At 38.7% G+C, this 27,498-nt stretch overlaps 2 protein-coding genes across 3 annotated transcripts in view; one reads left to right on the top strand and one right to left on the bottom strand.

The window, feature by feature from the left end:
- Positions 1–9,229, top strand: part of STAT6 (signal transducer and activator of transcription 6) — a 56,508-nt gene extending 47,279 nt beyond the window's left edge. Inside the window, exons 13-21 of the mRNA XM_053456037.1 lie at positions 825–919; positions 2,730–2,866; positions 4,722–4,868; positions 5,073–5,133; positions 5,768–5,854; positions 6,606–6,695; positions 7,401–7,466; positions 8,192–8,296; positions 9,094–9,229. Coding sequence (XP_053312012.1) covers positions 825–919; positions 2,730–2,866; positions 4,722–4,868; positions 5,073–5,133; positions 5,768–5,854; positions 6,606–6,695; positions 7,401–7,466; positions 8,192–8,296; positions 9,094–9,229 — 924 coding nt within the window. The remainder of the gene's footprint in view (positions 1–824; positions 920–2,729; positions 2,867–4,721; positions 4,869–5,072; positions 5,134–5,767; positions 5,855–6,605; positions 6,696–7,400; positions 7,467–8,191; positions 8,297–9,093) is intronic.
- A 6,608-nt stretch (positions 9,230–15,837) lies between these two features.
- NAB2 (NGFI-A binding protein 2) lies at positions 15,838–27,087 on the bottom strand. 2 transcript variants are annotated; one of them, XM_053455713.1, is made up of 7 exons: positions 26,661–27,087; positions 22,526–23,333; positions 21,236–21,369; positions 19,127–19,178; positions 18,081–18,183; positions 17,218–17,415; positions 15,838–16,116 (listed from the first exon to the last, which is right to left on the bottom strand). In XM_053455713.1, the coding sequence occupies exons 2-7, from the start codon at positions 23,165–23,167 to the stop codon at positions 16,013–16,015; spliced, it is 1,233 nt and encodes a 410-aa protein (XP_053311688.1). In that variant the 5' UTR covers positions 23,168–23,333; positions 26,661–27,087; the 3' UTR covers positions 15,838–16,012. The 2 variants fall into 2 exon arrangements, with proteins under 2 accessions (XP_053311688.1, XP_053311689.1); XM_053455714.1 differs by having other exon boundaries at positions 26,665–27,087.
- Between the last annotated feature and the right edge of the window lie 411 nt (positions 27,088–27,498).

Here is a 27,498-nt window from a genome sequence, read left to right as displayed (position 1 = left end):
AGGGTATAATTTTTATGTATATCGGCAGCAGGGTATAATATAAGTATATATCCGCAGCAGGGGCTAATATCAATATATATCCTCAGCAGGGGTTAATATTAATATATATCAGAAGCAGGGTGTAATATTTCTATATATCGGCAGCAGGGTTTAATATTTATATATATTGTCAGCAGGGGCTAATATTAAAGAATGAGAAATAACTGCCTAACGTGTGTGTGTATATGTGTATATATATATATATATATATATATATATATATATATATATATATATAGTGTATATGTACCGTTTTATAATTGGCCCTCCTACTTTGGTCCCTGGCCCCCCATGTGCCCCCCCTAAATATGAAAGCTGGAGACGCCACTGACAGTGTGTAACAAAGTTGTCTCTTTACCCATAATGTATGGTATCCATATGTGTCCAGCACAAAAGCAGGTTATAAAATGTTTTCATGGGAGGGTATGCAGGGGAATTCTCTGAGCAGTTTTACACTATTTTGGAGGTGATTTCCCAAGGATCCCAAACATGACTATTGATGGCACTATAAAGTATAAACGCTTAAACGTTAAGGTAACAAATTGTAAGCCATTGTATAATCTAAGATGTTACAATTATTTTTCCTAGTGAATTATACCATTCTCTTTGAAAAAAAATTTGAATTGTATTTTTACCAAATTTAAATGAGTCATACGATAAAGCATAATAAGTGTTTCTTGCCTCTCAGTTTCGCGACTAGTCTCCCTCATTGTTTAAAGTATGCTTAAGGCGCTTCATGAAATGAAACATTTTTTTATGTGTGACTGATGGTTTCACTTTTATAGGAGCCACTTCGGGAAAGAAACTTCACATTTTGGCAATGGTTTGATGGTGTTGTGGATCTCACCAAAAAATTCTTGAAAAACTATTGGTCAGACGGGTGAGAAACTGTATGATATATATATATGTAATGTATTGTCTGATGGCTGTGCAAGTCTCCAATGACTTGCTCTCTGCTAAAGCAAAAGGTCACTTCTCCATTCTAATACTCTTGGGTCTCTCTGCTGCTTTTGATACTGCTGATCACCTCCTTCTTCTTGAGTCACTCTGTTCTACAGGCATTCTAGATACAGCTCTCTCCTGGATCTCCTCATCCCTGTCTAACCGTTCCTTCTCTGTCAGCTTCTGTGGACCAGTCATTGGCCCTCCGCTGTTCTCTTTTTATACTCCATCTCTTGGCAAACTAATCAAATCATTTGGCCTCCAGTATCATTTATATGCAGATGATACCCAAATCTACATGTCTTCTCCTGATCTCTCTATCTCGCATGTCCCGTATTACCAATTGCTTGTCTACTATTTCTTCATGGATGTCACAACGCTACCTGAAATTCAATCTTTCTAAAACGGCACTCATTATCTTCCCTCTTTCCATCTCCACTACCTGAATGCTCTATCACCATTAACAACACGACTATCTCTCCTACTAACCAATAATAATAATACAAAGTAATGCCATCCTAACCTATGGGTCAAGCGGTTAAATGCTTATATGGACAGCGCGTTTGTAAACAGTGCATCGAAAGTCCAAAAATAAACTATGGAGATTTAGCACCTTTAACTTTGATCATTTCATAAACATGAGAAATGAGCTATGCGATCAACAGATTTGAATAGAATGACTGATAGATACCTGGAACTTACAGCAGATGTGCCCCCAGGAACGTAGCCAGGAAAAGCAAACTACAAAATATGGTAATATAGGCATGCAAACAAAGCAGTAAATCATCAAACATCACTCACACATTCCTACACTACAGGTCAGATAGCTGTCGCTCAGTCAACATAGTTATCTGTAATGAAATCCCAGGTAAATTGAAGTAGTCTAGAAAGGATCATTCAATTCAGTTAGCACCTGTGGTCTGTAAGATTCTGTCCAGCTAGCTAATTCTGAAATTTTGGTCACCTTATGCAGTGGTGGAGGTTGTGCCCTAGCTGCACCGTCCACACATAAATCCTATTTCCTAGTGAAATGAGCATTGCCCATGTGTATACGACCTCCTACAAGAGGTTAATAAGGACATCCAGCCTGTTTGACGTGAGTGCCTCTCATATCAAAGATGTTCTGACCAAAGAGGAACATTAGGTAACTGCGGTTAGTAATAGTAAAGTTATTTTGATGTTTTCAGCTCTGTTTATGCAAGCTGTAGAAGTACTCACTGTAAAGTACACAGCATTTGACAGGAATAAGGCACAGAAAAGGTAGATTAGCGTGTACACTGTTATTGGTTGTCCAGGCTTCCTCTTTAAAGTTATATGGACAATACTGAATCTGCCATGTATAAATGCACTTCTCATTACAACTACATTAAAGTCTATGCATGGGAGAATGACTATATAGTAAGGTTGGATTGATTGTATAATATAAAAGATCTAGAGACCTGATTTGAGAATTATTCTTATGGTTACACGGTCCTTGGTCCTCCTAAAAAGAAGCTGGTTATCAGTCTGGAATGATCTTTCTGAAAACCAGCACTGGTAACAATCATAGAATTGTCCTCAATCAAATTCAATACTATGGTATAAATCTGTGTGTTGGGATATATTGGTACAGCTAGAATATAAAAGTAAATAGTTTGCCTGAAACAAAAGGAGACAGATCCTCTTTGAAATGTGTTTTCGCATACTAGAACTCTGTCAGAACTGTTTAGTTGCTGTAATGATAATAAAAATAATGTATTTTCCCCTAGGCTTATTATGGGGTTTGCCAGCAAGCAATATGTTCAAAGTCTTCTAGGTTCTGAGGCTGAGGGGACTTTCCTGTTGCGATTCAGTGACTCAGGGATTGGGGGTATCACCATCGCATACATTGTGCGTGGAGAGGATGGTAAGATGGAATTAATATTATTTTGCATACTAAACCACCATTTTACATACCTTGCCTGTCATTTATCGTTATTAATATGATTGCCTTAAGTTTATACTCATTTGAGCTACTTGAAGTAGGCCATGCATCCTCTACAAGGCAGTTGCCCCTGGATTTCTCCAGTTTCTCCCAGGGGTATGCAGAGTAACAAGTGCTTTGTGTAGCTCAACAATTAGATAATTGCATTGCTCGTATACAGTTTGTTATGGTAAGTTAGTAATCAGTGTTTTTCAAGGTTTTATTACAGTGTAAAGCACACCATCTAGTGGTTTAGATGATGAATTTCAATTTAGACATAAATCACGTGTGCACAACTTGCAGTAACATTTGTTGGTAAGGTACAACTGAAGAAATAGACCAGAAGGATGGGAAAATAATAGGCCATGCTCTAGGATAAAAAAAAAAACAAAAAAAACAAGGCAAGTGAAGAACAAGCCAAAACAAATGTTGAGCTGTCATATGTTTGAGCTAAGTAGTGTAGTAAGATAACTCAGCTTTTACACTGAAAGGATAGACCAGATTTTGGAGTAACTGTAAATGGGAGGTTTTTCCAGTATTTGATAATAACTGGTGGCAGTAGAGATCCTATAAATAACCTTGTGAATGTTTGCTGTTTGAGGAGGCATCAGGAGGCTATAAGTGTCTAATAAGTTTGATAAGGAGGTCCCTGACAACATGGGAACAGTCTGCGCCTGCTATCTCTCAATGTCTACCCACCTATGTGCCCATGCAGCATCTAGGCAAAGTGGGCTGCCTTGTAATTTGAAGAGGTAGTAGTACATTGTGAAATGGTATGTTCCCTCTGGTGTAAGAGTTAGAAGAGTACAACTAGTGAAGGAAGTCTCCATGGGTGAAGGGCTCGAGGCTTCAAGGGATGGGGCTACATAGGAAGATAGCTCACCTAGGGGAGGGGGAACAAAACATAATTTAAGCAAGCTGCTTTAAAAAGAAAAATGTTGTCTACCTACGTCATGTTGATGATAGCTAATTATAAACCTAATATTTTGGGATTTCATTTCTTAAGTGCCCATTTTGGTGCCACCCTAAGTCATGCCTTTATGCACCTTTTTTGGAACTTGTTGAATTCCTCAAAACTTTGGTATGGCCTAATGCTAGTCTAAGCTACATTATCCCCTTACCTTGCCTCATGAGCATACTTGAGAACTCTCAGGGTTTGAGCCCAAATCTCATGGTGAAGGGCACATTACCTGCTTGAATTCAGGTGACTTAAGTGTATCTTTAAGTAATGACAAGTCATGGTTTTCACGAAGACCAGAATTCAAACCATTTGGTTAACAGATTTGGTAAGTCAATACATTTGACTATTAAAGGCTTAATATTTCAGGGACAGCTGATTTACAAAGTTTCTGGGTGGGCTCATGATTCCCAGATCCTATGCAATGTATTATTTTAGTGTGGTAAGATTTGGGGGGATTGTCAGGGGTCGGCACCAACATTGACATTGTCACAGGATCCTAACTAACCGTTGGCGGTGGTTTGTGCAACATATCAATTACTTTCAATGTCGTAACTAATTGCTAAACACTAGCTTACATCCACCAGGCAAACCCGAAGACTTTTTCCCACAGACATCATGTAGTGCAAGCAGTTTTGGGGAGATATATCCAAATCAGGTGAACAATGATCACCTTTTTGCCTCTTTATCCACTTTATACTTGGATTCCTTAGAGCTAATGTCTGCTGTGCTAGACAGCTTTTAAACAAAGCTACAGAAGTTCCACGTAGAACTGCTTCTGCGTTTTGAAATTCAAGTATGATGCATTCATTTCTGCTGTAATTATTTTTTTCATTTAAGGTTGTGGACAGATTCAAAACATTCAGCCATTTACGGCAAGAGATCTCCAAATTCTAAGCTTGGGGGACCGTGTTAAAGACGTGAAAGAACTGAAGATACTGTACAAAGGGAGACCAAAGGACAAAGCCTTTGAAAAATACTTTACAAGTATGTGGCTTTTTATTTAACCTGACTAGGGTTACCATTCACAAAATGGGTGTATTATGTGGTGCCTAATGGGCCATGTATAACTGCATCTGTCTTATATACCCAATTTTATTTTTATTTATTTTTTCTCAGTTTTGCATCTTCACACTATTTGCCACGTGGCATTAAACAAAACCTCTCTTTTTTTTTCTATACCTACCATAGAGAATAAGACTGCAAACACGTCTGGATATGTCCCTGCTAAAATTAAATTTGAGGTGGAAGGGTAAGTGTTATTTTAATAATGTGGTTTTTGTCCGGAAAAGTAGCTAAACGTAAACTTAGTCTCTTGGGGTAGCTTCCCCACTTAATACATCACAACACATATTATAACAGCAATGTTTGTAGTGACCCGGCTTTCCTGTTTGAGATGAGGGAGAGCTAGAACTGGGCCAGCTTTGTACTTTTAACCCCTTAATGACAAAGCCCGTACATGTACGGGTTCAAAATGAATTGTCTTCAATGGGTTTAGGGACTACCCATTGTCCTTAAGAGGTTAAACATTTCCGATTTAGACCAAGTGTTCTGCAACTAGCTTCGCCTGTACAAGCTTCACGCTACCAGTGCAAATCTTGGCTTGGAATTTTAATGGAGCACCAACTTTCTGAATACTTCCCCCCCAGGGACCCAAAACACGACCTGCAAGTCTCATGTGTGTACCCAACTTTCATAGCTTTTTATTTCTCAGTAAGGGCACATGGTATGTGACAAACCGGGCCTTTCTGTACAACACTATAAAACTGTTCATGTTACTATAAAAATAAGTGTTTTTAAAACATTTTGAAAAATAGTTTGTCAACAATATTTCTATTGGTTGCATAGCAGAAATTATTGTATAACTATATTTATTTTCATGACAGGGGTGATGGCAACCAACAGATCAGTCATCAAACGATGCCTGGGTTTGGGATAGAGGATATGTATAGAGCACCGCAAAGTACCTTTCAGTAAGACAAAAAAAAAAGAACTATCATTAATAACATTGTTCCAAAAGTATTTTGTTTACTCTACTGGTATGAATTATTAAAAAATATTAGAAAATGTAAAAGAGGCACAACCAAATTACCATATAAAAATATGCAGTGTACCTCTGTGACTACAATCTATTTTGTGTATAGCAGGAACAACTAAACCGAAGCAGTGGGTAAGCACCTGTCTGGCCAAAACGCTTAAAACCAGGGTTACATGAACTATCACACTCATAATAGCTCTTTTGCTGAGTTTGCTAAAACCTACAATCCAAAATAACTGTCCCCATAACAAAGTGCTGTTCCAAGTTATCTAGGAACCAGGAACCAAAGAGGTGTCAGAATACAACCCACGTCACTCACTGGGCAGAACTGTTTAAAACTCGGCCTCTCTTGGTCATCAGGTCCTTTCCTCTAAACTAAATGCCTTTGACCTAGTAGTGATGGGCAGGATTCTTTGGAAGCCACCACTCAACATTCAATTTGCTGGTATGCAGGAACTATAAAATGTTATGATTAGTAACAAAGTACACATTGCCTCTTAACCAATCATTTAACTTCTTGTTACTGATCATTACACCTGAAAACTTTGTATTGATCAGATTATTATTATTATTTTTTATTTAGGCTTAGTCCAAGAGTTCTATAAATAAAGCAAAATTGTGTACTGACACCCATTTGTCCTTGTGTTTCAGGATATGTCTATTTTTAAAGTATGCTCTTGTTTCAGATCTCCCAGCTATTCTCCATCACATGGTCCCATGATCCTAAGTGATATAGGCCTGGTTCCCAACTCGAGTCCACTTGCAGACCCATACAAGTGAGTTTCATATGGTGTAATGCACAACAAAGAATAATCCATGCCCATTTGGGAAAAATGTAACTGCCTATGACTTGGGACACCATGCCATTAATGGGGTACATTTTTAATCTTCTGGCTTCCATGCACCCCTTTATTAAAAAGCATTGCAGGAAACCCATTGTAAATGCCATTGTATTTTTCATTATTTTTATTGTTGCATGTGGCTCACATCAGCATTTGATGCCATAAGTCATTCTAGCACATTGGCACATGGGGAGGGAATATTTTCATTACCAACATATCTTTTTGTCGATGCTGTTTACCTTTTGGGTCACAATAAATGTAATTTGCATCTTTTAAAGTGCAATTCAAAAGCTACAAAAATCCCAATAAAATCATTTTTATTATGTTGTGATCCAGTAAAGTGTGGCAATATGAATGCTTATATGAGCACCTCAAGAATGATTAAAACTTACACATAAAGGAAGACTAAAGGTATGTGTATATTTGGGAAATAATGTAATATAATAATATAATATAATAAAGATTGACTCTGATTTTACCAGGAGAAGGGAATATACTATAAGATCATAGAAGAAATTATGTGTAAGCTACATTTAAGGAATATTTTTTTTCTAGTCCCACCTTCTTTGATATATTTTGTCTTTGCTCTGTTTGTTCAGATCTCATTGCTTAATTCACATTGTTCATATCTTTTTACAGTCAATTTGCCCCTCCGGATCTTTATAGTCTTCTAAATCCAGTTCCTACCTGCAGCCAAGACATAAGGTAAAATATGTTTAGAGGTTTCTCAAAACCACACAAACAACAAATTACAGAGCAACTTACAATTTGACAGCACATAAGAACTATTCTGCCCATCTAGCCTGCCTGTTTTTGCTGATTTAAAAAGAAAAAACAAGATTATAACAGAAAAAAATTGTTTATTTAAATAAAGTACATTTAATCAAGATTAAGTAACAAATACTGCCAAGGGTATCTGGGAAAACTGGCACAAGAGAATTTTGCATAGATTTACTAAAAGGCGATATGACCCATATAATGAGCAGCATGGCCCTATTCTGCAAACGCAATGCCTATGTCTGGGTGTTTCCCGTTCAATACCATCTAGTTTCTAGACATAATGTGTTTAATGTTATTTTTGTTGTTTAATTGTTAAAAAATATTTAATGTAGGTTGAACAGACAAATGGTACACTGTACAGTTCATTATACAACATAAACAAATGCAATGGTGCTTACTAATTAAAAAACTAAAAAGTACATGCATATTAGAAACCCACCTTATGTCTGTAGTAGTGTGAGCAGCTATCTTAACTTCGTTTTAGGGAATTAGAGCAGCCCCGGATTAGAAAGATACCCTGTAAGACGGGCATTACATGATTGAGTCATAGAACTCCATATTTATAAGTGGCTTCATGATTATTTATGACCATTTTATCATTCCCAACGAAACAAAAGCTGATGCGTTATACATGTGCTTCCAAATTCCAGTTATCTATATCAGCCTCAACAGCCAATCTACCCAGTTCCAGAAACCCGCATTTCCCAGCAGCCTCTGTTCCCAAACTCTGGGCCAGACAGCACCGATATAACTTCGTAAGTATGATCTGACTAATAACGATAAACGACAAGCATGTTATTTTGCATGTGTTTGCGTTTAGGTTTAAATATGTATATCAGAATAAGACTAAAACTAAAAGAATTAGGTTTAGTCACTAAACAGAGAGCTGTCAGGAGAGTTGTGGTTTCTGCTCTTTTTTTCTCCCTGACAGGTTTCTCCCGTCTGAGCTGGCGCTGCATAATGTAATAACAACAAAGAAAAAATGGGAAAGAAGATAAAACGTAACTTTTAATGCATCATATGCAATTTAATTCAAACCCAAGTTTTGCAAATGCATTTGCCCCTTCCCCACACCCCCGCCTAATTGCCATGCAGGAGATGCATTCAGCCAAATACATTTCCAGGGCTGGCTCTGCTGAACGCTGCCTGCAGTGCCCCCAGTGCACATGTGTAAAGCCCTCCCATAGATTTCAGTGGGAACACTTTCCTGCCACTCAATGGTTGCTTAAGCTGTCAGTCAGTGACAGGAATATACTCCCATTCATGTCATTGGAAGCTATTTACTGCCACTGATTGACAGTTTAAGCAGCCAATCAGTGGCAAGAAATTGCACATCATGGAGGAAGAAAGAAGAGTTGCAGCATTGCGCTAGAAGCCGGTGGTGGTCATAGTTTGGCAAGACAAGACATAGTAGAAGAGGTATACTGTATATATATCATAGAGATTTAGAATTCAAATTAACCCTATATCTTTCATATTTACAGTAAATAAATGTAAGACTATAAAACATCTCACTTATATATTTACCATTTTCCCTGTACATCTATAACAGGACAGACATGGAAGTTTCAAGTTACATTGATGATTTTTTGGCAAAAGAAGAGTCAATTATTGACACACTTACAAACCCTGCATACAATTTGAATCGAAACTGGGACGACGTGATTCCTCATCCATCAAATCTTTAATATCCCAGTCTTTTCACCATCCTGAAGAATGTATTATGTGTGCTGCTGGAAAGTAGCTATGAACATGTCCTGTCATTGACTATATGACTTAAACGAGTATTTTATTGTGCAACAATCCTGCGACATGTCTGTACAGCACCTTGCACACATCCCATCTGAATATATTGGACTCCAGCATTGAACATATATGCAGAATACAGAACTGATAAAATTTTACATTTCTGTTGCGGCTTTTTTTTAGGTTTTATTAGTCCTTTAGTTGAGCTGCCTGTCTGTGTATACAGCTAATTGTTTTTGTCCAGTGAACGGGAATCCTTAGCATTATGTTTGGTGATTCAGTAAGTAAGAGGTCTCTATAAGGAATGTGTCTGAAGGAATTCAGAACCCACACAAATTAACCTTCTTGTAACTGTAAGGTTTTCTGGAATTGCATTGGCTTGATTTCTGGTATAATGTGTTGGCGGCAGCGTGGTTGGTAGCCTGACCTTTAATAACTGTATGTGGGCAGACACACCAACTGCAGAAATGTTCGGATAAAAGGCAAGGATGCATATTTATAGCCGCCTCTGGCTTCAGCAAATACTGAAAGTGAATCATTTTTGTATAGTAGATTTTGTATAAAACATAACACATATACAGTATATCTATCTATCTATCTATCTAGAGAGAGAGAGCTAAATCAAGTTTTGCAAATCAAGTCATATTGCAAATGAATTATATTTGTTGCAGTAACCAACTCTTTTAAATATCAGATTGTAAATAAATGTGTATACATATATAGATGATTATACACCAATTATTGAAATGCATGTATGTTCAGACACATTCACCGCAGTATATCTACCCAGTGTAATTTCAAAGCAAATTAACTACATCGTTTTTACCTCCATCATTAATCCTGATCATAAAGACACAACAATATTAACATGTTGGGAATATTTAGGTGAAAAATTGGTGGTTGTTATGTTATTTTATTCATGTTAAAAATCTGTTTGATTTATATGAATAATTTCAGTTGCATGAAAAAAGTATAACCACTGTGATTTTATATTAAAAAGGAAATAAAGTTAGTCTTTATTGTTAAGTATTTTTGGGGCACCTAGATCCTGCTTCTAGTCTTGTGAAGTTTAAAATCCTAATCTAGGAACTCTTCTGATATATATCATGTGAAAAAGACAGTACACCCTCTTTGAATAATATGGTTTTACGTAGATATCAGGATGTAATAACAATCATCTGTTCCTTAGCAGACAAGTGAGGTACATACAACCTCAGATTTACAACATCACATGACATATTACACAGTGTCAAAACTATAGATGGAGTGAAGCGCAGGGTTGTGATCAAGGCTTTATTAAGCAAAATAAAAAACAGCAAGAGGATAATTCAAAGAGTATTCAAAAACAGTTCAAAAGTCAAAGCTGGCATCATAGGTTCAATAATGAGGTCACAGTCCAAAACCCGGGACACAGGCAAAAAGAGGAATCCAAAGGGTAGCCAAGGGTCAAGACCAGTAATCCTAATAGAGTTTCAAATCTCCTGTAGAAGGGTGTAGGGAACAAACAAGAAATACAGCTTAGCTATCAAGCATTGTGTGAAGGGGTTGCTGGGTTTTTATAGTTTTTATAATCAAGGACCACTCCCCTTACACCTGGTCTCCTCCCATCTATACCTGATCTCGTCCCCTTCATATGGCAAGGATAGGGGTGAGGTAGGATGACTCCACCCCTTCTCCCTCTGATTAGCCACTCCTCCCTGATGCCACCCTTCCTCCGGAGTAAAGCCACGCCCCCATGCCACCAGGAATGCTCACACTTTTGCCAAGCGCAGCACACAACGAAATCCAGGCTAAAGATGCGGCTTACCACAGATGGGCGATTGCACCACGAGGAAACTGCCGTCTGGACCTGTGTCCCAAGATGAAGACACACTCGATGAGGTAGGTGGAAGTGACCGATCCTGACACACTGTGTCGTGATTTATTCCACAAAAGTAAAGCCAAAATGCAGAAGCCATGTGTGAAAATCTAAGTACACCATTACTGCTTCCATAGAAATTCTAAGTAGCGGACAGTTGCTGCTAATCAAATACCCATAATTAATTGATCATTAGCCAGTGTGACCACCTCTATAAAAAGAGGAAAGACACTCAGCAATGATTTTAGAGAAGCAATTGTTACTGCAATCAATCTGGAAAGGGTTATAAGCTCATTTAAAAATAAAGTCCATCATTCTACAGTGAGAAAGATTATCCCAAAGTGGGAAACATTCAAGACAGTTGCCAATCTTCCCAGGAGTGGACGTCCCAGCAAGTTCACCCCAAGGTCAGATCGTGCAATGCTCAGAGAAATTGGAAAAAACATCACATCTCGGACTCTACACGCCTCAGTTAGCATGTTAAATGTTAAAGTTCACGACAGTACACTTAGAAAAAAACTGAGCAACTATGTTGTTTTTGGAAGGGTTGCCAGGAGAAAGCCTCTTCTCTCTAAAAAGAACATGGCCGTATTGCTTAGGTTTGCAAAGTTGCATCTGAACAAACCACAAGACTTCTGGAACAATGTGGAGATGTTTAGCCATAATGCACAGCAACACATTTGGCAAAACCAATCTCAGCATATCGGCACAAACACCCTTATACGGACTGTCAAGCAAGGTGGGACGGGTGATGATTTAGGCAGTGACAGGACCTGGGAACCTTGCTCTAAAGAATATACCAAAGTATTCTAGAGTCAAATTCGAGTATCTGTCCGACACCTAAAGCTTGACCAAAATTGAGTCATGCAATGAGACAATGATCCCAAGCACACCAGCAAATCTACAATGACATGGCTGAAAAAGAAAAGACTCAAGGTGTTTCAATGGCCAAGTCAAAGCGAAGACCTCAACCCAATTAAAATGCTTTGGTGGGACTTTAAGAGAGATGTGCGAGACTGATTAAGTTACACAGAAAGGACTAAAGGTGGTTCTACAAGCTATTGAATCATAAGGTGTACTTAGTTTTTCACACATGGCCTCTCCATTTTGTCTTTATTTATTTTTTTATTTTTTTTTAATAATGACACAGTGTAATACTGTATGTCATATGCAGTTGTTCATCTGAGGTTGTATTTACCTAAATTTTAGACCTGCTGAGGAAAAGATGATTGTTATGTCCTGATATGTAAAACCATGGAATTCAAAGAGGGTGTACTTTTTTCACACAACTGTACATGGTTTTGTAGGGCTATCCTGCAATGGAGACATGCCTCTGTAGTAACTGGCCATACTATTATACTACTATTACACTATTACACTAAAAACACGGAAAGAGCCTTTTGGTAATCCCCATTGTATAGGGATGTAAAGGAATTTGTCTCAGTCTGTGAGGTTTGTTCCAGGACCAAAACTCTTAAGACCAAAATCAGGCATTTCTGCACCCATTACCTGTTGGCGAACATACGTGGACAGCATCCCCATGTACTTGGCCTACCAACACTCCAAGGAAAGTTGTTAATTATGCTAATGGTAGATTGATATTCTAAGAAGGTGTACTTTTCTACACTTCCCAAGTTATCTTTGTTATATTAAGTTAATTTGGAACAGGATAATGAGGCACCCATCAAAAAGATTAAGTCCACCCAGACCTACAACTACTACAACGATTTGTATATTTCCCTTTTTTTTTTTTTGCTGATTTTGGTTTTGAACCTAAAGTTCTTCCATGCAGACTTACATGTTATACACTTAACTGTTAAAATCTGGGGTTCTAACTGCAGACGTGAACTCTCTGATCATTTGTTAGTAAGACTTGGTTTACATGGCTGTTGACAAACTTGTTAGCGGCACGCCCAACTTTTCTGTAGTTGCATCGTTTTATGTCTCCTGATAGGACACTTTTCACACCAGAATTGATGTTTCCTTGACTGTTCAATGTGCTTCTTTGGGTGTGCTTCTTCATATCTCCACTTTGGTTTTTTGAATTAAAATTTGTTTTAGCCTTTTGTGCCGCACTTTTGCTTTAAAGTCCTTGCAGCTGCAGAGCAAAGTCTGTTGTGGTGAAGAGTCCGTTTTCCCAACATAGGTAAAGGGGGGTTTTGCAGGTGAAGAGTCCTATCTACAGTCACAAGTTTGTTACACTGGAGAGCTGATCTGACATTAGTTTTCAGACCATTCTGTCACTCATATACCTGTTTACAAATGTCGTACTCAATAATGGCAAATTGTGTCACAACCTTCACACATTATCGAATTCCAAGTGAGTTGGAATATTTTTTTCAGGGATTGTGCATGTTAAAATTGTATTGTGTGCGTCATGTAGTAAACATATTTACATCATGTGAGCTGTAAAAAAACCTTTATTGCTTCAAATAATAAAATAAATTATCTACTGTACAACAAATGAAATTACTAATACAGGATACATATGTAGCTTACAATTAACTCACTGGGGGTATGATACACAACATGGACCAAAAAAAGAGACAGACACTGCATTATCAAGTATATTAAACAACAAACTTACAATGTTCCAGTGGGACTGCCTTTATAACGTAGGGGTGGAAAAAGCAGTGGCAAATAACTTCTGTGATTGTGTCTTTGTTATCCTCTTGATGTCACACTGGTAATATTTAGTCTACAATCACCACACTATTACAGGGGCAGTAATAGCCATTATCTCAAGCAAACAGATTTAACAATGCATACATATGAATATTCTTTTCTGGGATTAAACTTCATATTATGTTTTGCTAGATTGCAATCTTATGAAATATTACTTTTTAGTTAGATACAAAAATACAAGTGTATATTTCTAAGTATATGGAGACATTTTGGCTTGCAATAAATATTATAACTCACCAGTACATTAACTGGATTGCTTTTATCAATATATACCAGTATAGACACAGTATTTCACATGACCTATGTTACCTGTCAATAAGGGAATAATCAGGGCCATTACCAGAAATCTTGGGCCCAGTACAGTTTTAAAGCCTTGACCCCCATGCCCATCTCATTGTCCCACTCCATTTGCACCCCACCGTCCTACCCATTGCCCTGCCCATGTTCCATCCATCACCTTGCCTTACAGTTCTTGAATAAACACACCTTATGACTGCAATAGCGAGCTTAGGGTTAATGACACCTGGGTGCAGTATTTCTTTGTAGCCCACCCCTTATAACTAACAAACATACATACTAACAAGCAAACTCACTCTAACAATGTACACTTACATACAAACACACACATTCTTTATCCTGCTTTTCCTCTTCATCTCCCACGCATACACATACACACACACGCTACTCCCTCTCTCCCTCCTGTGTAGGCATCTATGTGGTGGAAAATTATAACACTGAGAGGAGCATAGGAGCCCAACCAATACTGGTTGTACCCCTTTGACGGCAGCCATGATGGTGGTTATATTGGGGATACTACATTTCTGCTTGTAGAGCAATCAATGGTAGATATACAGAGTATTACCAGAAACACTAATATTTAACATGCATTAAGTAAAGAAACCTGGAGACAGCTTATGCAGACAGTAAAAAGAAGCTTCTATGGGGTTCTGGTTTTAAGTACTAATTTATACGAGAGGTAAAATTGCTTCAGTAAGCAACCTATGAAGGAAGGAGTTCTGGCATTTTAAGTGAATCAGATAAGCAGAGTATAATTTTAATCTTTATTCCAAAGGCTTAAATACATAAAGCAGCCTTTTTATGTATGACCACAAAACCTTTAAACCCATCTGTGCTATTTTCTTGAGTCACGTGACTACATTCTAGAATTAAGTGGTTCCTTAAAAATTATAAATGAGGCACATTTGACGTAATTACAAAATATATTAATGGGCAGGAGTAGATCATTCAGAAATAGCGAAGGTGTCCCTATTTGTACTTTATTTATAGAAATATTTTATTACCCAGAGTGGTTGGAACAGCTTCTCCTATATTTGCTAAGGGTGGCTATGATTGAATATATCTTTTGGAATATCCTTTTAATTAATGTTTTATTTTATCATAGTGCTGCAGACACGCTGTACAATGGGGATGCCTTATCTATTTCCCAGATCAAGGTTAAGTAAGCTTTCAATTTTTACAAAGTATTTTTAAAACGAGTGTGCAGGACATTTGTTTCCCTGGTTCATCTAGCACAGGGTTATACCATGTTTCAATGTTGAAGGCAATGTATCACTCAGACACATAGCCTGGAAAGCTGGGAGCTACCTAATCAGCAAAGTCTTACAACTAATCCCTCGGGTTTTTCATCTATACTGTGGGTCACAGAAAAAGCCTTAACTGCAGCAACTGGCCCACAGGCAACCTACTGGAACACAATTACAAACAACCGAATAATGACTTTATACTTATGTAACCTCTACATTATTACAGATCTAACATAATAATTCTAGCTATTTCCATTTATATATTGCATGCAAATGTTTATTGCTTAACGTGTACCTGGAGGTAAATAGCCATAGAACAAACACAGACGTCCATAAATTAGACACACATAAGAGAATTGGCCACTATGATGTTATAGAACAAAATGTAAGTGCTAGTAACACTGAATAGTCTATATATGATAATGATGATCTTTGTACACCAACTGTGGTACTAAAAGTACATTTTTACTGTGGTCTATACAGGTATTCGTGTAATTTGTGTGTACTGCAGTTATTTTAGGTTCTCACCAATGAGAGATGGCTTTGCGTCTTAGATGGGTCATGATTTGTGGACTACTTTCACCTCTAATATTGTATTTAGCACCTATTCATTACAAAGCTCTGGCCTTAAATTCTTCTCAGTTGTTTTCCTCCACCCCCTTGCTGTTCCCAGACCGGAATTCTTTAATTTGAGGTGAAACCGGTTGACTTGAACAACTTTCAGATCCTCCATCATCACATTCTGTAAAAAAAAAATCAGTTAGGCCAACATAAACAGAACAGGGAATCCTTGTAGTTCTCCAGGGCACTAACCAGTGAGTTAATAATCCAGAAAAAAGTAAGCCGTTAGGTTTCCTAATTTTGGAATTTAATGGAAGGAAGCAGCATCATCTACAATTAAAATAACCTCATACGTTAATAGTATTGGCACTAATGCTGTTTTGGGTTACTGTACTATGGGAAACATGCTAACTGGTTGCTTGCCCTGCTATTCACTCTCACATCCCATGTATGAAGTTCACAGCCTGCCAAGAGTTCACACATGAAACGGAAGCCCAAAGATGCGTGTCCTTTGATTGCAAAATCTAAAGGTTGCTTCCCTTTATAATTAGCACAGAGCAATTGCCAATCTATTCACCAATCTAGAACCATACCAGTCTGTTTCATCTGTGAAATATATGGGAAATCTATCCCGGCATACGGTAAATTTCAGGAGACAATAAGGCACATGAACACACCCAATACCTGCGCATACAGCTTTGCTGGGCAGCAGCTGATGGTAAACTAGTGGCATTTCGAAGTAAAACTGGTTTAGTTTAAACACCGTTTGCCTCACTGAGGTCTAAAAATAAAATTGTACAAAAAAGCTCCTTTAAATGTATATGGTAGCAGTAGGGCTGGCACCATTAAGTCCAGCTAAGTGACCCAGTAATAGAGTGTCCCATACAACATTTGGCAGACAGTATGCTCAGTTCTGCCCCGCACACATCCACCAAGAGGACATGCATGGAAAAATACAAAAACAGAATACATCAAGGATAAAGGCAGGTGACTCGTAGCATTATGTGCAATTGTAAGTGTAAAATTTTAGGGAGTAGCGCAGAGGCAATTGTCCCTTGCCAGTCCTTCACCTTGGTAATTCTTGCTAATAAGGGTAATCCTTTATCAGTTGGTTTCAGTAGAGTTGGTAAACATGTCTCATAAAATATAAATTTCTCTATACTGCTTAAATGTCTACGTAGTCCAACATATCAACTTAACTAAGTAATGCAAAAGATGTTCAAAATACTTTTATGAATGCAAATGAAATACCCTTGACAGCACTATATCGGACGTAAGATACCTGCGATGTGAGGCGTACTAGGAATGCAGAGACTGAGGCGCCCCATTCTGTCACGTGACACCAGTCTGGCTAATCGTAAACCCTCATCCATCAGTGTCTGCTGCAGAAGTTGTCTGCTCCAGGGGGCAGTGTGTGGCAAAGTAAGAGAGATGTCAGCAGGGGGCGCTCCAGGGGAAGAGGGTATTCTCAGAGCCACAGCTGTAGAAGAAAGGGACAAAGTACAAATGTCATGCAGAACCATAATGGAGTGACTTGGTAGTCAGTTTTGCAATTTGTGAGCAGAACTATACCTTTTAACATATGTGACAATTTGACAGCAATAAATGAGATGGTCTATACTCCAATATCAGACAAAACTAATCAGTTGTTTAACCTACACACACATTGTGATCTCTAACATAAAAGCTCCTAACAGCATGCATAAAAGCCAAATGTATACACAAAGAGTGGCACTATCTTAATAGACTTTTTTACAACCCGACCATCACTGTCCATTTGTCCTTATTTTTATGAGGCATTTATGTTTGACTATGGTCCTGTTCCATCACCCCTACTTGCTATCTGATATCCTTGAAATCTCTGAAACAAGCCCATGGGGAATCCTACTTGTTAATACAGACTCTCTGAGATAGCCTAAAGCACTTATACAAACTGATCATCTTTCTTCCTGGCCCCAGCACCCACCCTTGCATGCAACCAAGTGTTGGTAACTTGATCATACGGTTTGTACATTTTCCTACTAAAATACTAGTAATATCAGGACTGACAGTAAGCTACAGGTTGGTGTGCACATTCTCAAGAGACTCATATACACAATATTCCTTATGGAACCTGTATTTTGCCTGTTCGAATTTAGGCTTTACCTTGCAGATGTCCATCAATGCTCTCTCCAGACATGCTGCCACTGTCTTCATCCAGGCTAATTCTGATTGCTGTTGTCCCATTCTCTGGCTCCCCCTCCACAGCCTAAAAAATAAAAAATATATTGCTTACCACTTGGTCAGATAGAAGTGCCACTATTTAAAATAGACGGGTCACCTACACAGTTTTTAGCACTGTTAAATTCTACATGCCTCTCCATTCACCTGATTCCTAACCTTCTAAGTCAGCCAGAACAAAGGGGAAAGAACAAAGAAATAATCATATTTAAAGGTTTCACAACACACTTTTACCCCTTTATCCAAAGTAGACACATTAAGGTCATATTTCATTTTTGATATACATCGTCCCCACAGTATGCCAATAAATTGGGACCCAAGATCGATAGTGCTTCTGTAGCTTTTTATCATGGGGGGAAAAAAACACCTCCACGCAGTAAAGACAAAAAAATATATATTGTGTTCTTTGTCATATAGGGACATTATTTCACTAGCTAACCATACTGTGTAAAAGCAGACGATTAAAAAAAACAAAAACATTTATCTATTCCCCATACTATTTTTTCTTTACATCCTCACTGCACCCTTTGTCCATTCTTTATTTTCTCTCAACAATTCTCCATTTGTCACAATGTCATTCTATGTCAAATGTACCATCTCATTCTATGTCAAATATACCATCTCATTCTATGTCAAATATACCATCTCATTCTATGTCAAATATACCATCTCATTCTATGTCAAATATACCATCTCATTCTATGTCAAATGTATACCCACGTCCCTTTCACTCTTCACTAATTCAATGTGAGTTTCTAGAACCAACATAAATAAGTGATAGGTTATTCTAATGCTTACCAATCCCTGTAGTGTTGTATAGCTATTTTTTAAAATAAAACGGGGGGAAAAAATGGGGGGTGTACGCATCTGTGAATTTCTGCACCCCTGTAACCAGATCTCCACAGTTTTCAAGCCCTAGTGCCCATAGGGGAAAATTTTTGACATTAATTTGGTGGTACTTTGTAGATTACCTCTTGTTTCAGCATTTTTGTCTGTGGTGCCCCAGTATCGTCTGGATTTAATCTAGAAAAAAAGCATGATTTTAAAAGCTTAAAAACGTCGCATAAAACATTGCATCCCTTGGACTAATGCAATGCACCACGCCATCACATTCCACCGTTGTTCATCAAAGTGATATTATTCCTAAATGCCCTTGGTCAGCCATTATATCTGTGCTATGTGGCAAAGCATTTTTAGTCATACAGCAGCTAAAAAAACTGCAGGTTATTGTGTCCTATTTTAGAGACCGCATTATGTTTCTATTAACAGAGGCTTACGTGCTGCTAGACTGAATGTGTTTCTGCCAGGCTAAATAATTGCTTAATTCATCATAATACAAAACAGAGAAAAATCAGCACATACCCGGTGAATACCATTAAAAAACCAACACATATCTAAGGCATAAATATTGGCATATTGGCATAATTTAGCAGCCGCCCGGGAATCTGAATGCATGCGCTCCCCTTTCTGTATATTTTTTTATTGATGTGTATATATATTTTCAGATTCTGACCAAGCCTTAGGGTTGAGCATCCCAGGTGCCACACAGCTGTCTCATTAATGGTGTCCTGAGAAGGCTTTTAAATTGCTTGAGAGGCTTTTTGGGCTTACAAATGCAGTTCAGTCACACAGATTCAGCTCCTTGGTAAGCAATATACCGTATTTGCTCGATTATAAGAGTAAATGCTCTGAAAAATACCCCTCGTCTTATAATCGGGGGGCCATCTTATAATCAGACCTCAAATAGGTCTGACTATGAGACAACTAAGATCCAGATGCGCCGCAGCTGCAGGGGACCTGGATCCTCCTGCCCCCCCGCCCCACTTACCGGTGCTTCTGAGTCCCCGGTGTGTAGCCGGGGCAGCGTGTAGATGTCTACGCGATTTGCGTAGACAACTTACACTGGAGCCGAAAGGAGGTGTGGCTAGCAGCGTGGGGTTGTCTGCGTCCATCGCGCAGACCTTTCCTGGCTGTCAGAGATCAGAGTTCCCCGCACTGGTGCGGCACCGACACCGGTGCGGGGAATTTTCTCTGACAGTCGGGGAAGGTCTGCGCAATGGACGCAGATAACCCCCGCTGCTAGCCACACCTCCTTCCGGCTGCAGTGTAAGTAGACATCTACACGCTGCCCCGGCTGCATGACAGGGGAGTCAGAAGCACCGGTAAGTTTGGGGCGGGGGAAGGGGAGTGTTAAATGGGGGGCATAAGGCATTTCTGGAGGCAGAGTGCTCTATGAAATGCCTTTTAACCCCTTAATGCCACTCTGCGTCCAGAAATGCCTTTTTAACGCTCTATACGCCACTCTGCCTCCTGAAATGCCTTAAACCTCCCTATATGCCACTCTGCCCCATAATATGCCTTTTAACCCCCTTAATGCCAGAGTGGCATATAGGGGTATAAGGCATTTCTGGAGGCAGAGTGGCACATAGGGGGTCAAAAGACATATCATGGGGCACAGTGGCATATAGGGTTAAAAGGCATATCATGGGGCACAGTGGCATATAGGGGGTATAAGGCATTTCTGGGGCAGATGTGCATAACTGGGGGGCAAGTTGGAAAATAGAAGGAAATAAAACCAAAATATGTTTCATAGCTGTTATTAAAAAAAATAATTTACATGAATTAACATTTACTGGTAAAACTTTTTTCCTATAGGGTCGTCTTATATTCAGGCTTTTTCTTTTTTTCCTAAATTAATATTCAGATTTAGGGGGTTGTCTTATAATCAGGGTCGGGCAAATACGGTAGTTATGAAAAATGAGATATTACTCACTGCATTTGGGGTACTTTTACATGGTGGCAGGCCGAGCAATATATGGCCATATAATGTAATGCCCAATATTTATACCAGTTTTCGCTAGGCATGCGTTGTGTTTTTTTGCTCTGTTTTGTGTACATATGGGTCATTGTTATTTTAGCAGCAACCCAGGAATCTAAATGTATATGCTCTTTAAGCTGCACTCCCCTTTCTGTATATTTTTTCTCCTTATATATAAATATATATATCTCAGGAGAGCTCTGACTTTCCTTTATATTTGTATATTTTTTATTAGGTCATTTGAGTCGAGAGGTAAACTTACCTGGTGCACTTGAGTGAAGCCAAGTACGAGCTCTCTCTGGCAACCTGCCTTGCCAGTGAAAACAGCTCCACTCTGCGTAGCAGTAATGTATTATCTCTCATACAACACTGAGCTGCTGCCTCGTTTATTGTAAGCTGAAGGTCCAAGAGAGAGAAAAAGGTTTATAAAATTAAGAACCACTCAGTAAGCATTCTTAGAACATCTAGATTGTAAAAGCATCGAGGACATCTAGATTGTAAGAACGTCGAGAACATCTAGATTGTAAGCTTGCAAGTAGGGCCCGGTTTGTCTTAGTCTGTCAGTTCAACTCTGGTCATATATGTATTGTAAGAAGCGCTGTGTAAATTGTTGGCGCTATATAAATAAAAGATAACAATAATAAAAATAAAATATAGAAACATAGAATTTGAAGGCAGATAGGAAGCATTCAGCCCATCTAGCCTTACAGTTTATTATTGCAAGATAATGGTCCATTACTACTATCTTTAGAAGATCATATTTAATGAAAAAATATATATTTTTGTAATTAAAATTTTATTTTTGAAAGCTGTTAAGTCTGTAATATGGCATTTAGGCCACTTGTCTTATGAGACTGATTGTCTTATGACTGATTATAGTTTTTAGCTATATGGTTCAGCAAAACCATCACTGAGCTCCGACAGTTAAGATAATGTAAAAAAAACTGATAATGTCTGATAATTTCTTGTAACATCTCACATATATTCCTTATTCTAGAACAAGCAGAATATTGGTGTCTTTTAAGTCTTCGCAAAATATTAGCTTTGAATTTAGTATGCATATTACATGGGTGTGTGTTATACCTGGGGTTATATGTTGTAAAAGAAACATATGTTTGAGGAAATCTTCCTCAAAGAAAATTATAATGATAATAACAGATCATCTTAATAATCATTATTACCATAATAATTAACACACACCATAATTAGTAGATAAAAAACAGCTGTCATTGCTTTGTTCTAGCGTTACATATTATTTTAACATCAGTGTTAATGAAGGTACTGTTAAGGTACTGTTAATGAGCCTATGACCACTCCAGGGCATAGCTTAAGCCCAGGACCATCTTTAATAATAATGGTTCATTGGCAAGCCTTTCCTAGTAGGCCCTCTTTTTGCCAGCCCCTAGCACAACTGTACCTTGCCAACCTGCCACGGCACAACAAGTAGAATTCTGGGCAGCTGTCGGCACATCTCTCTCTACTAGCTGGGAACTGGCCAGGTCTCTGGGATAACAAATATGTTAACAGTTAGTATAACTGTGATATATCTGACCTCATGTAATGTGAGCCTCTTCCCCTCTCGTCTCTTGGATTCACTTCTTCCATAGATAGCACTGTGCCGGCGAATCTCCCGTTCTTTCCTCTGACCTCCATCACTCATGTGAAAGATATGGCCCAGTGAACGTCCCAATTTCTTGTTTAGCTTAAGAATGGATCGAGCCTCAACTAGATCTCCTCGAGGCAACCCTTTCATCAGCCTTTCCACACTATCTGAAATAACTTGTACCATCTCAGCATTTAGTCTTTCACCAGTTTGGGCAAGTTGCATGGTCCCTTCATCATCTTCCTCATCACCATACTCATCAACTCCTTCATCTAGGTCCATAGGAATTTGGCCTATCCAAGCTCTCCTTTCCGGTTGGGAAGGGGAACACTTGCCACTCTGTTCAAGTTTTTCTGGGTGTCCAAAAGCTAAAGTGCCTTTACCCTGACCTTCTACACTGCTGAGATGACCGTTACTATGTCTTCCACCCCTTCCTGTTTCAGATATCTTGAATAATGGTATGCTGCTGTTGACAGTCACGCTGCCCAAAGGTGGCTGGTTAAATTGTCCGGGGTTGGTGGCCCAATCTCTCAGGGCTTTTTGCAGTCGTCGGACATGTAATGGCTTAGTTGCCATGCCAACCAAGGACATGATCTCCAAAAACTCGTCTTCCCCAGCTTCACAAAGTTGCTGCACGTCATCACCTCCTTGCTGGATGAATGTGTCATAGTAACCCAGCAAATTTGCTTTCTGTAGGACACGATAAAGCTGTAGCTCACCAAGGGTACGAGGGAGGCAAGTCTGATCTGTGCTTGTTCTACAGAAAAAAGTTTTTAGGGAGAATTATTGCAATTTGTAAACATTTTTGTGAAGATCATATTAATCTTTAAGATGAGTGTCATCCAACACATTTTTGACTATACCCAAAAGCTGATCTATCCATTTGCTACAACATAAAAAAGTGACCTCACAATTCTTTTCATTATTATAGGTAATCTACCTTTGCAGGTTTTATAACTTCTGGATCAACAGCAGAGTGAAATGCAATGGCCTTGCATCTTCCTTAAACCTAAAATTACTATATTTATTAATGTCTTTATTAGTACACGGCCCTTGTAAATGAAGCTCTAGAACAGGCCTGCACACACTATGGTTATCTGGGGTAGATTGTGCAGCCTGCACCTGTCTGATGGAGTTGCTCAGAACAACTGTGTGGGGGAACAGGTTGTCTGCTGACAGTCTGATGTCCCCTCTGTAAGCAGGAGCCAGAATTGCTGCCTCTGTGTCAGATTTAATGTAGCATTTTCTTAAATCTGCGCACCTAGAGGAGGACGAGCTGGCCAGAGTGTGCCATATCAGCACACATGTCCTCCTGAGCTTCCAAATGAATACACGAATGACCCAATGTCAGTAAGGGGCCTGAACTAGTTCTATCTAGCAAGTCCTACATCCAAACCAGGCCTAAGCCAGGCTCAAGCCCATACCAAGACAGACAGTAGGTAGAAGCAAGTGCTCTCCGTGACATGGTTATCTTACAATACACGTAAGACTCAGAGAATCAAAAGTATAAGGTTTTCAATAAAGGAATACTAGGTAGGCACATTCAGGTGAGAATATACAGCATGTCTTTGATTTCTTCCACATTGTTACATGGGCTCCCTCACTTGTATACGCCTGCTGCTTTATGCATAGCTTTGGGACAACACAGGCATGGAACTCCAGCTCTTTATTTATTCAGTGACTGAAATACCCATTTTTTCTTTCAGGTTCCTACCTCTTTATAAAAGATAATAAAAAGAACAATGGAAATCGAAAACATAATATTGAAGAGCAATGTCCCATGACCCTTTCTATTTTAGCCTCGTGTATTCTTGAATTAAAGGTGAACGTTCACTGTCACAACTTTCAGCATAACTAAAATAAACTAGGCTTTCCTTGTGTGTATTTGGTTGTCTATTGGTTTTAATGTCCTGGAAGTATCTAGTTTAAAAGTTCACCTCTTGGAATGTGAGATCAGAGCCTGTAGCAGAGCCACGACACCTAAATATTCTACTTAGACAAAACCTTAATTCCACAAGTACTCTTTAGGATGTTTAACAAATAAACCTTAGCCGACAACACCAACATTTTTTAGAAGCTCTTTTTGTTTCTTTTGTAACAACCTATCAGTGCCTGGTTGTGTATCACATGATAATTAAGCATTCCCAGCAAAAAAATATGAATAAGCCATGATTGTAGTTGATTAAATATTACAATTTTAAAATATCTTTTATGCATGTTATAGATATGCATTATGGACGGTGTCAGTGGTATATAAATTACCAGAAGCTTGTGATCCCTGATTTAACATCTTTTTGTTATTCCTCTGTATAGCTTTTTTCACATTTTCCTAATTCTGCTGCTTAAAATAAATTAAACATCTACTTTTTTTTTGTTTCTATTAAAATACGATAGCTACAGGAATGGTAATCCATTCCATATTCCCATAGTAGGTTGGCTGAGATGTCTCCAACACAAAGAACCTCTTGTTCTTCTTTGCATTATCTCAAATGAGTAATGGCTTATTCCTATATCCAGCCCACTGCCTACTGTGAATGCCAAGGTTATGACATCATACGCCACAGAAGATGTCCTGTTTGCTTGCAATGAAACTCTTAGATGTATCCAAATCATAGGTGTGGTTCTTAAGCTAAGCATGTTGCCCTGGGGCCCGTCAGTTTTGACGCACACCCCTGCATGTAGTTTCCTTTTCTCAATCTCCCCATGAACAAGACACAGACAAGGCAATTGAACCGTGTGGCCTTTTTCAGCCCCTCATGCACAAGCCACAATCACCGGACATTACTGTCTGGTCCCAGTCCAGGCATTTTGTGTAGAGTCCCAGAGGGTTCCCAGATTCAACATAAGATTCATAGAGAAATAAAACAGAAGCTGATTCATTTTACCACTTAGTCGACAGTATACATAGAAACTAAGATAACTATAACAGTTCATAAATAAATACATGAAGATGGATTAGCTGAACATGATTCACTTAAGTTCCTCTACAATGAAGCTCTTTGTGTTGTAGATTAATACATCATACTACCTGCCAGTTCCAGGTGTCTAAATACCATACAAGGTCTATAATTAACACATTTGCACGCATATACAAATTATACCCAATGCTATTTTTTGCTGTTACGATTTCCTAGAATTATTGATATTTTTGCTAAATTTTACACAAAGGTGCTTGTGTTGCTACTTAAGTCATTTTTGCTATTAAGTGTATACCTGCAAAGTAGCTAGAATCTTTCAATTTCAACGCCATAAGATGTCATTTGCTTTAGTTTGTGTCATTATAATGATGCTCGCCATCTGTAGGGTAACTACATCTGCCATTTAACCAAGGAATGTTTGTATTAATTGCTTTATAAAGGGCAGCAACATTTAAACATGATATTTATATGTATAGGTTTCCACTAAAAAGGGACCGTGGTCACAAACAGTAAAGTTATATCTAATTTAATGCCTTCGTGTTCTTCTAAGAAATATCCTTATCTTACAGAAACAAAATCCCTTTGCTTGTCTTTACTTTTGATCCTGACAAAACAAAATATGGCAGACATCATCTGGCAAGATTTCTGGCGAAGTTGCAGTTTTTTGGGGGTTTTAATCCTGCAACTGAAAGCAGGTCCGACAACATTACAACTTTCAGTTTATTGTGCTGTAAGACAGGTGATATTTTCAGATCAGTGTCTATGTAAACCTTCATCGTGGCTATTCAGGGACCTTTTCCTGACAGGTATTTGAAAGCATTTTGTTCGTCCCAGCCATTATATTACAGCCACAATGGAATTTTAGGTTCAAAACCAAACCCCTGCAGTGCAGCTTTTACAGTACATATCTGTCTAGACCTCAAACCCAGGGCAGTTGGAAGCCAACAATGTACCGTAATTGTAAAAGGTTAGGCTAAGTAGGTAACTGGAAGTTAGACTAACTGCATGCGGTGATCAGCCAACAGTTTTAAGGCTATAACTGCCTGTCTGGTGACGCCTGGAGGGCCAACTATTGTTTACTGATGGTTTACGATCAAACCCTCCCACCTGCATGGATAAAAAGCCAACTGCACCAACTCACTCACATGTTGGATGTGCTAACTTACTTGCCTTGGTTTGGGAGCACGTTTCAGTTCATCTGGTCTGCCAGGTCTCTCCGCCATGAAGTTTCCTTGCATATACCAGTTGTATTGTGGTCCAAAGCCTAAAAAACTGAGCAAGGTGAATGGAACCTCTGTAAGATGCTCCTGAAGATTTATGGGCTAACACTGGAGAAGAGGGCTCCTTTCTTGCTGTCAGATGCCACTGCTTATTCCTATTTCACACCTAGCCTCCAAACAAATTATCCCCATCAACTCTCTTCACCTAATCTGCAGTTTTACCCACGTCTCCTGCTGAACTTGATGTCTATATGTCTGGTAGCTGCTATCTCCCCCCTACCTTCTACTGTCCTTCTCTTTTTCACTCACTCCTCTCCTCCAGGCTCTGTTCTGCCTGAGGTTTCTGAGCTCTCACTGCTGTCTTCCACCCACATGCACATTGCAATGAGACTCTTTCTCCGTAAGTCAGGGTCTGTGTAGGAGTACTGGGGGAAGGGCTAAATACAAACCTTCTATCACTTCTATCACAGCAAAACAAATCAGGGGCAAGACCGCCCTTTAGAAAACCATTTCGCTGCTGAAACTGCCCACAAAAGCAGCAACATGATAGCATTTGTTTCTTACACACAATTGATATTAACCCAGTTTGTTTTGCTGATCGCTGATACAAAATAAGTAAAGTTCTGCTTCTGAATGTTTCGATAATACAGAATTTTACATAGCCTCGAGTTACAGCAGTTACAAGTTACATCATTTTGTGAATAAGCCTAAATCATCTCACTCGCACTACATCTCATTCAATTGCCAGGAGAGAGAATGCTTCAAAATCATATATGGACTTAAT

Source organism: Spea bombifrons, chromosome 2 (assembly GCF_027358695.1).
Source record: "Spea bombifrons isolate aSpeBom1 chromosome 2, aSpeBom1.2.pri, whole genome shotgun sequence".
NCBI classification, from domain to species: Eukaryota; Metazoa; Chordata; class Amphibia; order Anura; family Pelobatidae; genus Spea; species Spea bombifrons.
The sequence above is the reverse complement of the archived record's forward strand: the minus strand, read 5'-3'. Positions and strand labels throughout refer to the sequence as shown.

Bases quoted from the DNA above. Each gene is read 5' to 3' on its own strand.
- NAB2 (XM_053455714.1), bottom strand. From the start codon at position 26,732: ATGCAAGGAAACTTCATGGCGGAGAGACCTGGCAGACCAGATGAACTG. The intron at 21,370-22,525 runs GTCAGATATATC...TTGGACCTTCAG, and splicing joins AGAGGCTCACATTACATGAG to CTTACAATAAACGAGGCAGC. The intron at 18,184-19,126 runs GTAATCTACAAA...TTTATTTTTTAG, and splicing joins CAAAAATGCTGAAACAAGAG to GCTGTGGAGGGGGAGCCAGA.